Genomic DNA, 7,537 nt, shown 5'->3' with positions numbered 1-7,537 from the left:
TAGGGCTGGCCCGAAGGATTAGATATTTTTACGTGACTAGGAATCAATTGATTACCTAGCAACGGGACCTACAGCTTATTGTGGAATCCGAACCACATTATATCGAGAAAGGTATTTCTATCACCAGAAATAAATTTCTCTGGTTCCGCGTTGGCCGGGCCGAGATTCGAACTCGGACCATCGAATTAGTAGCCGAGTGCGAAGTCCACTCGGCCAACGTGGGACTAGTAGGCCTGTGTACATGATAAGGTTATGAAGGGGGTCGATACTTCTTCACTTATCTTCCATGACATGTATCTGTGAGGGTAGTCAGATCTTTATTTGATGAACTCCAGGAGAAATTTCAATGGCCTCCTAACGAATCATGAGACCAAATACATCAAATTAGTGGTTGCTGGTATACTCGAGGAGAGCTCAAGAGCGTGTGAATAAGACCAGATTTCTAGCATCTGAAAGGCAAGGAAATAAAAAGTAAATATATAGTGGATACGCTATTTCCTGTTTATTGTTCTCAGCATGCTTCCTGAAATAAATTTGAAGTTATTTTCGGCTAACAATTGGCTTGAAAGATTTAAGGGGGTCAGTGCTGGGGAGAATTTCCTCAAAGAAATATATGAGTCCGATACGGGGGGGAAAAGGACTTTCATCAAGTCAGAGAAATCAATATTGAACTTATCACAATACATTCTCGCCATTTCCTATGATGTCATCAAAGAGAGAAAGGAAACGCGATGTCAAATCAGGATTCTTTTTGAACTTGAGGAGAAAAGCCTCCTTCTCTTTCTCACTCATCGGAGAACCGACAGACTCTCCGTCGGGATCCTGGGAAGCAATGCAGCTGGAGGGTCCTTCAGATGCTGTAAGCAAGTCGTTGGTGTAGAACTCATCTGGGATGTCCTCGCTTTCACTGAGGATGGCCGGCAAAAAAGCCATTGCCCAAAATAGGCCATAAAGACGTTTGCTTTCGTATTCATCCGCAAGTTCACCTCTGGTGAAAGGCATGGCTAATCCCCCACAATCCATGACACTCTTGAAGGATTCATAGTAGACATCCAAGTAGTAATTGAGGTTCGATTTCCTCTCGTGGCCCGTTAGGCTGATGCAGAACAGCAACTGTATGTCAGCTGCGAGAGAAGCAAAGCGAAGAAGTTGCAGATCAACCAACATTGCCTCAATGGGGTTTCCTTGGTCGTCATACCTGTGGTCAAAGGGGAATCATATGAGAGCATTCTATTCACCACGATGATCGCAGTCATTTAAAGCAAAATCTTCTCTTCGTCAATGCAAACTCAACAACTGATTTAAGGTGAAGGAACTTCTTCATCCACTCGTATGGTTTGCCATAATACTATGTACGTCGTAAAATTTGCTATAAAAAAAGAAAAAAGAAACTTTTCAGACCACGCGAGATTACACATAATATTAAAAACTTAATGGATAGTATTTACTTTCGACTTGGCATTTCCTTAAAACAAAGAAACAGTAAGCCACGAAAGCACAAATAATAGAATTAGAGGTCTAATAGTAATTTTTCTTCAACTTTATAATCAGGTATTTTTGTGTATATATATATATATATATATATATATATATATATATATATATATATATATATATATATATAGATATACCCTTGATTTCAAAGTACTTTTATTTGTGCTGTTATGGCTCACTGTTTCTTTTAATAAAAAGCAGAAGGTCCTATTGAGAACCTTCGTTTTATCCTTATTGAAACTGTTAACGTTAAGAGACATAATTCAAGTAAAATTAAAGAACTTCCAGATTACTTTATGAAAGCTATGACTAATATAAACAATGATTTATACCTGAAAGAATATTGTTATTCCAGCAGTCGCCATGGCAAATGACAGCAAATTTCGTGTTGTTGTCTAATTGCCTCATCCATGTCCCTCGTAAGCGTGCGGCATGAGATCCGTTAACCACTGAATGGCCTGCTGGTAACCTTCAAACTCCTTCAGAGCAATAATTGTTTCCTGCATATGCTTTATCCAACAGACCTGCAGCCATTTTTTGAACATCCTCAGTTACATCAAAGCAATCCTTATTCAGATATGGAAATTTGACATCGAGTTGCTCATAGCCGCCTCTACTCTGAAGCAACAAAGATGCAGCATGTAATCTGGCCATTTCCTGGAGCACTAGAGTGGTGTGGGCCTTGTCTAATGGGGCTTTGCGTTCACGAGTTTGAAATCCACGAATTCTCAAGTCTTCTAAATAAATAACCTGATCTCCAGGCTCACATATAGCATAGTAACACTCTGGAACTCTTAGACGCTGGAGGCCACGAGAAATCAGTTCCTCGCCCAAGAGAGGGACGATTTCTTCATAGACTCTGCATTCTTTCACGAAGGCGTAATCGATGCTCTCGCTGAAAGTCTTAGTTGATTGGGGGGCCCCAAGCTTAGCAATGAAAGAAGTAGAATATTCGTTGCCATCCAGTTGGTACTTTATATCAACGCTAGTCACAACTGAGACATAATTATCACCTTTAGCTGTAAAATTCTTGACGGTCCATGAGACAATACGAGCACCAGAGCCCTTAGCCTTGTGTAAAGAAACAACATTTATATTGTCTTCTGTATCAGCTTCTTCGTCACTGATCCGTGAGTTTGCTGGGAGTTACCCACTGTAAAAGAACATTATGAAAATCAATTTTTCTACAAGAGAAAAAATATTTTTCTAATTCAGAAGCAAACATAGCAGTTTTAAGCTGTTAAACAAGAACTCTGTTTATGTTAGTATTTTACAAATGTAGTTTTACAGTACATTGTATTCTGTTAGATATAATAAATCTTGAATCATAGAAACTTAACTCATTTTAATTTTAATAGCTTTCTGAACAACAAACGAGTTTTACAGCTAAAATGAACGCATAAGTGTAACTTAAAAAAATTTTAATGACTTCACTTTTGGAATGTGTTGAAAAAGGAAAAAGTGGAGAGTATACCTGTCAAGGAAAGAGAGAGAGAGAGAGAGCAGAGAGAGAAGAGGAGAGAGAGAGACTGAGACGAGAGAGAGAGAGAGAGAGAGAGAGAGAGAGAGAGAGAGAGAGAGAGGGTGATGAGAAGGGAGAGAGTAGCCCTAGAAAGGATTCAGATGACAAGAAACAGAAAACGTAGAAGTTCCTGTTTACTAATGTTATCGCACACAAGAACTAACTATCTGACCCCCTATAAAGAAACAAGGCGTTATCCAACCTTCAGCTTACGCGTGCAAGATTTTCCTCTCATGCATAAGCTGTAAACATTATATTCCTAACTTAACGTGAAGTGGTCTTCGTAATTAATACTCATACTTAATACTACTTATAGTAACAACAAGGATCAAGTAAAAAGGACACAAATTATACACATTTATATACTCTCAGTTATAAGTGGAAATACAAAATAATCGATCAGAAACAGACCCTAAATCAGTACACCAAATAAATTAAAATGTACTGAAATCTACAGTCAAATGGAGCCTTGTTTCATCAACAAAAATTAAAATAAATACGCTATATTTCATCAGAAATAAATTTTCTGTACTGTTTAACACAATCATTATTTTTTTTTTTTTTACATTTGCATTCTAATAAATAATGATAAATATCCTATTGTAAAATTTCTACAAATTCAACTCAACGCGAAACGCCTTTTACTGACCTTTTTAGGTTTTTCCATAGGTCTTCCCTAACAACCCCCCCCCCCCCCCCCCCCATCCACCAACAATAATAACGACAACAACAAAGTAGTTTGTAGGGTTATCCCAAAGTAAGTGATAAAATACCTACGTTCTGATTTGTCAGTAAGCTTCCAGCCACAATTTAAGGACAGAGTAATACGATTACCTAGTAGCTTTTTCATCGGAATTTTGCCAAGATCGATAGTAAATGAAAATTCAGTGCTCTTCATTCTCATTTGGAATTTAGCTTACATGACTCTTTTCGTTAAATTCACTCTTTTTTTCCATGAATAAGTAGAAAAGACACATAAAATTTGAAATATGTGGAAAAGGATGACATACTTTTGCGTTCCTCTTCATGATAGTGGAATACCAGTAACGCTTACAAAGTAAGTCAGTAAAACTCTGACAAACTTTAGAGAGAGTCATGAAACAGATTTTTTTTATTGATGCTCGCTAGATGAGACACCTAAAATCTCCCTCAAGCAGCCTGTAAAAGGACCGTTCAGCTGCAGCCTGCTCCAGTTGTGCAGTTCACTAGAAACACTCCCTCCCGGCTGCTTATTCTAAAATAGAAATTCCTTCTGGGGCATTTTTTGCCATTAATGAAAGAAGTTGGTCATAAGATCGTTGCTTTTATAAGCACCAGGTGTTTGTCTAACAATGAATGCCTGCTCCTGAAAGCAATTCCTTTCTGCATAATTTTGTCGGCTTCATGAACTGGTCTCTTTCAAAATCAAAGACGACGTTCATCTGTGTCTTCTAGTATCCTGACAGGACTTTCCACTTCCATCCAAATAGGTTCTAGTCATCCATCGACGCCCAGAAGTTGACCCTGACAACGAAGTATGGACATGAAAAGCCAGCCTCATTCCTCACAGCCATTTCCTTCGTCCGGTCATCTTTGCCCACAAGAAGCTTTACCATGTTAAGCTAATTTAGCGCTTCTGATGAAAGAAGAAAATTGAAACTTGCTGGTAAGGAAGCCATTGTATTTGGACCAAAATCACCAATGAAGTGTTGCTCATATCTGCTATTTTCAGGAAACATGACCAACATAAACTGGGTCACATTCATCTGGCAGACTCATATCATACTAAGAGATCCCTGGGGGAGTGTAAGTAGACGATGGCTAATGGTCTGCAAGTAACACAGTATACATCTAACTTTCAGTGAAATTCGTCATCATATTTATGTATTAAAAAGCAAAGGAGGGGGGGAGCCGGCATTTGTAGTCTGTTCACTTATTATAATGAAAAATATTTTAGAAACAGGCATGTTTTTTTAACACTAATCTCTCTTTCTCTCTCTTCTTTATGGTTAACTGTTCACACTTTAGTGGAGTACCGCTAATCGTTCCAACCTTTCAGATGGTTGTGACCACTGTAACAAAAACGCTGTGAAGGCTTTATTCGTGCTTTCCAATTTAATTCTCCACAGTAGCCGTCCTCATATCTCCCATGATTGGAGTTTTAACAAGGAGACTTCGCCTTTAAGAATCTAATCTTGGAGTGTCTGCTACTAATTTTGGAAACATAGTTAAGTAGGCTTCAACTGAACTACAGTTTTCGTATTATTATTATATTATTATTATTATTATTATTATTATTATTATTATTATTATTATAGTAACTCCACGCTAAGAGTTTATTATCAGCATCATTATCCACACTTTTAATCTTGAATAATATGTATAATTCAAACTCAGAACTTCGAAATTAGCAACAAGGATGTAACTATGGAAGGGATAGTTGCGGTGTTTTGCGTTTATCAAAAGATCAAACAAAATTACATTTAACTCCCCAGTCCGAAAAAAAAGTTATGCTTTTACATTTTATCCTACTATAGACACGGTGCTCTATTGCACTTGTATCGCGAAACTAACGTCTTCAGTAATAAGATTATTTCTGTGGTGATCGGGAGTAATTCCTATTTCTTATGCGGTTTAACCTTGAATAATCGACGCAATTTCAACGTGAGAGTCTCGAAATGTGATGTGGGAACAAACTTTTCATGACGTCACTCACACTGCCGTTACACTTCCCGTCCCAGGCTGAAACGAGTGAAATCCTTTGAGCCGCGGCCCACCAAACTTTAACCACGGCCTGGTGGTGGCCCGTCCTATGGCTAAATTTAACCTTAAATAAAATAAAAATTTCTGAGGATAGAGGGCTGCAATTTAGCATGTTTGATGACTGGAGAGTGGATGATCCATTTGTAGTACTCTAGCCTCAGCAGTTTATAAGATCAGAGGGTGGACAGAAAAAGTGAAGGCTGATAGACAAATGGCCATCTCAATAGTTATCTTTTATAGACAGAATACTAAAAAGTAAAAACCCTACATTCCAGATCGCAAAAAAAAAAAAAAAAAAAAGGATGCTTGCTATTTTTTTTCTCACGTGTTACAAGGTTACAAGGAGTGACAAGGATTAGCATATCTCAAAGACTTGTTAGTACATCCGAGGAGACAGCGTGTGCTTACTCATCTGTAGGAGCAGGTTTTACTGTGCATTCACAGTGTCCTAATGTTTTTGTCTAGCTAGCTTTCTTTTAAACTCTTCCACACTGTTGCTGTTTACAACTCCTGGTGGCAGTTTATTTCACGTGTCACATATCTTGTAAGTAAAGAAGTTCCCACAGTGGGATGCGTTGTATCTATTCGCCTGGGTAAGTTTATCAGAAATACGTGGAGATTCCAATCATTAAAGATATGTTAACAGTAAAAAAGAAAGAAAAAAAAGCAATACCGGTCCCTTCTGCAGACACTGGCCTTGGGGGTCGAAGCCTCTCAGTGCATTGGCTTTCAAGTTATTATTACCGAAATAAACGCCGTGTGGCAGAATCACAGTATACATGAGTCAGGAACATGAATACGGTATTCGTGAAAGGTAAAGACATAAAACCTAATACAAACCTACAAAAATACCTTCCCACTTGCTGTAAGCAGCTCGCATTCGTACTTCATACAATAGAAAATTTGCAGAAATTAATTGTACGCATTTATGCTTACATAAACACAGACGTGCTAATTTCTCTGATACATAAAACGAATTTGCACTGGAATGTAATTTAACTAAATAAATGGCTGTATATCCATACATACGTATATACACATTAGTTTGCACTTTTGCATGTGTAATTGTGTAGTACGTGTGAGCGAGTGAATGAACATATCTTCTTAAGTTCGTGTAATCGTTAATAGTCAGACCTTACAGTTTTGCTCTGCAAGTTCTAGCATTACAAGTCTGCAATTCACTTCTATTCCTTGTTTTGGACCGACCTTTCATGACAATGGCTACTTAGAAGAATAACAGGATGTCAAACCGCTTACTTACTTCTTCCTGTTTGTAGATTCGCCTCGCAACTTTTCTTCGTAGACTACATACAATTTCACATCTTGTGGTAAAATCGTAGACGCTACTTGTTCTTTCTTTTTGGCAATAAAGACGTCGTCTGCGTTTACTCTCGACGAAAGGCTTGACACAGACTTTGTCGACACAAACGTCCTGAGATGAGACTTGTTTCGGAACTTGCTACGAGCGTGGACTGATGATGATGACTTCAATGTTCAAGCCATCAAAATAGCCACTAAGCAACTCGTTTATCTAGTCCCTCCCTTTGGGAACCATGGAGATAATCAGATGAAACACTTTGTTTATCTCCAAATCGTATATACAAGTATTAATCAAACTGATAATTTCTATTTGCTTAAGAGACAATTACTATTAAAGTCTTGGTGAAATATCTAATGAAAATCGGCAATAACCGCAATCAAAACTTTCAGGAATCCCTTCCTGCTGCCCTCTTATTAATGGGAAAAAATATACTGACCAAATGATAAATGTAGCGGCCC

The 7,537-nt window shown here is 38.0% G+C and overlaps 1 protein-coding gene across 1 annotated transcript; it reads right to left on the bottom strand.

Moving 5' to 3' along the window:
• Nucleotides 1-478: 478 nt before the first annotated feature.
• LOC135225765 (uncharacterized) lies at nt 479-7,244 on the bottom strand. The gene is made up of 2 exons (XM_064265215.1): nt 7,020-7,244; nt 479-1,198 (listed from the first exon to the last, which is right to left on the bottom strand). Exon 2 carries the CDS (start codon nt 1,165-1,167, stop codon nt 676-678), a length of 492 nt encoding a protein of 163 aa, XP_064121285.1. The 5' UTR covers nt 1,168-1,198; nt 7,020-7,244; the 3' UTR covers nt 479-675.
• Nucleotides 7,245-7,537: the final 293 nt, after the last annotated feature.

Source organism: Macrobrachium nipponense, chromosome 13, assembly GCF_015104395.2.
Source record: "Macrobrachium nipponense isolate FS-2020 chromosome 13, ASM1510439v2, whole genome shotgun sequence".
Lineage (NCBI taxonomy): Eukaryota > Metazoa > Arthropoda > Malacostraca > Decapoda > Palaemonidae > Macrobrachium > Macrobrachium nipponense.
Note: the sequence above shows the minus strand (reverse complement) of the source record. Positions and strands in the feature narration are given on the sequence as shown.

Coding starts and splice junctions, on each gene's coding strand:
- LOC135225765 (XM_064265215.1), bottom strand. CDS start 1,167: ATGTTGGTTGATCTGCAACTTCTTCGCTTTGCTTCTCTCGCAGCTGAC.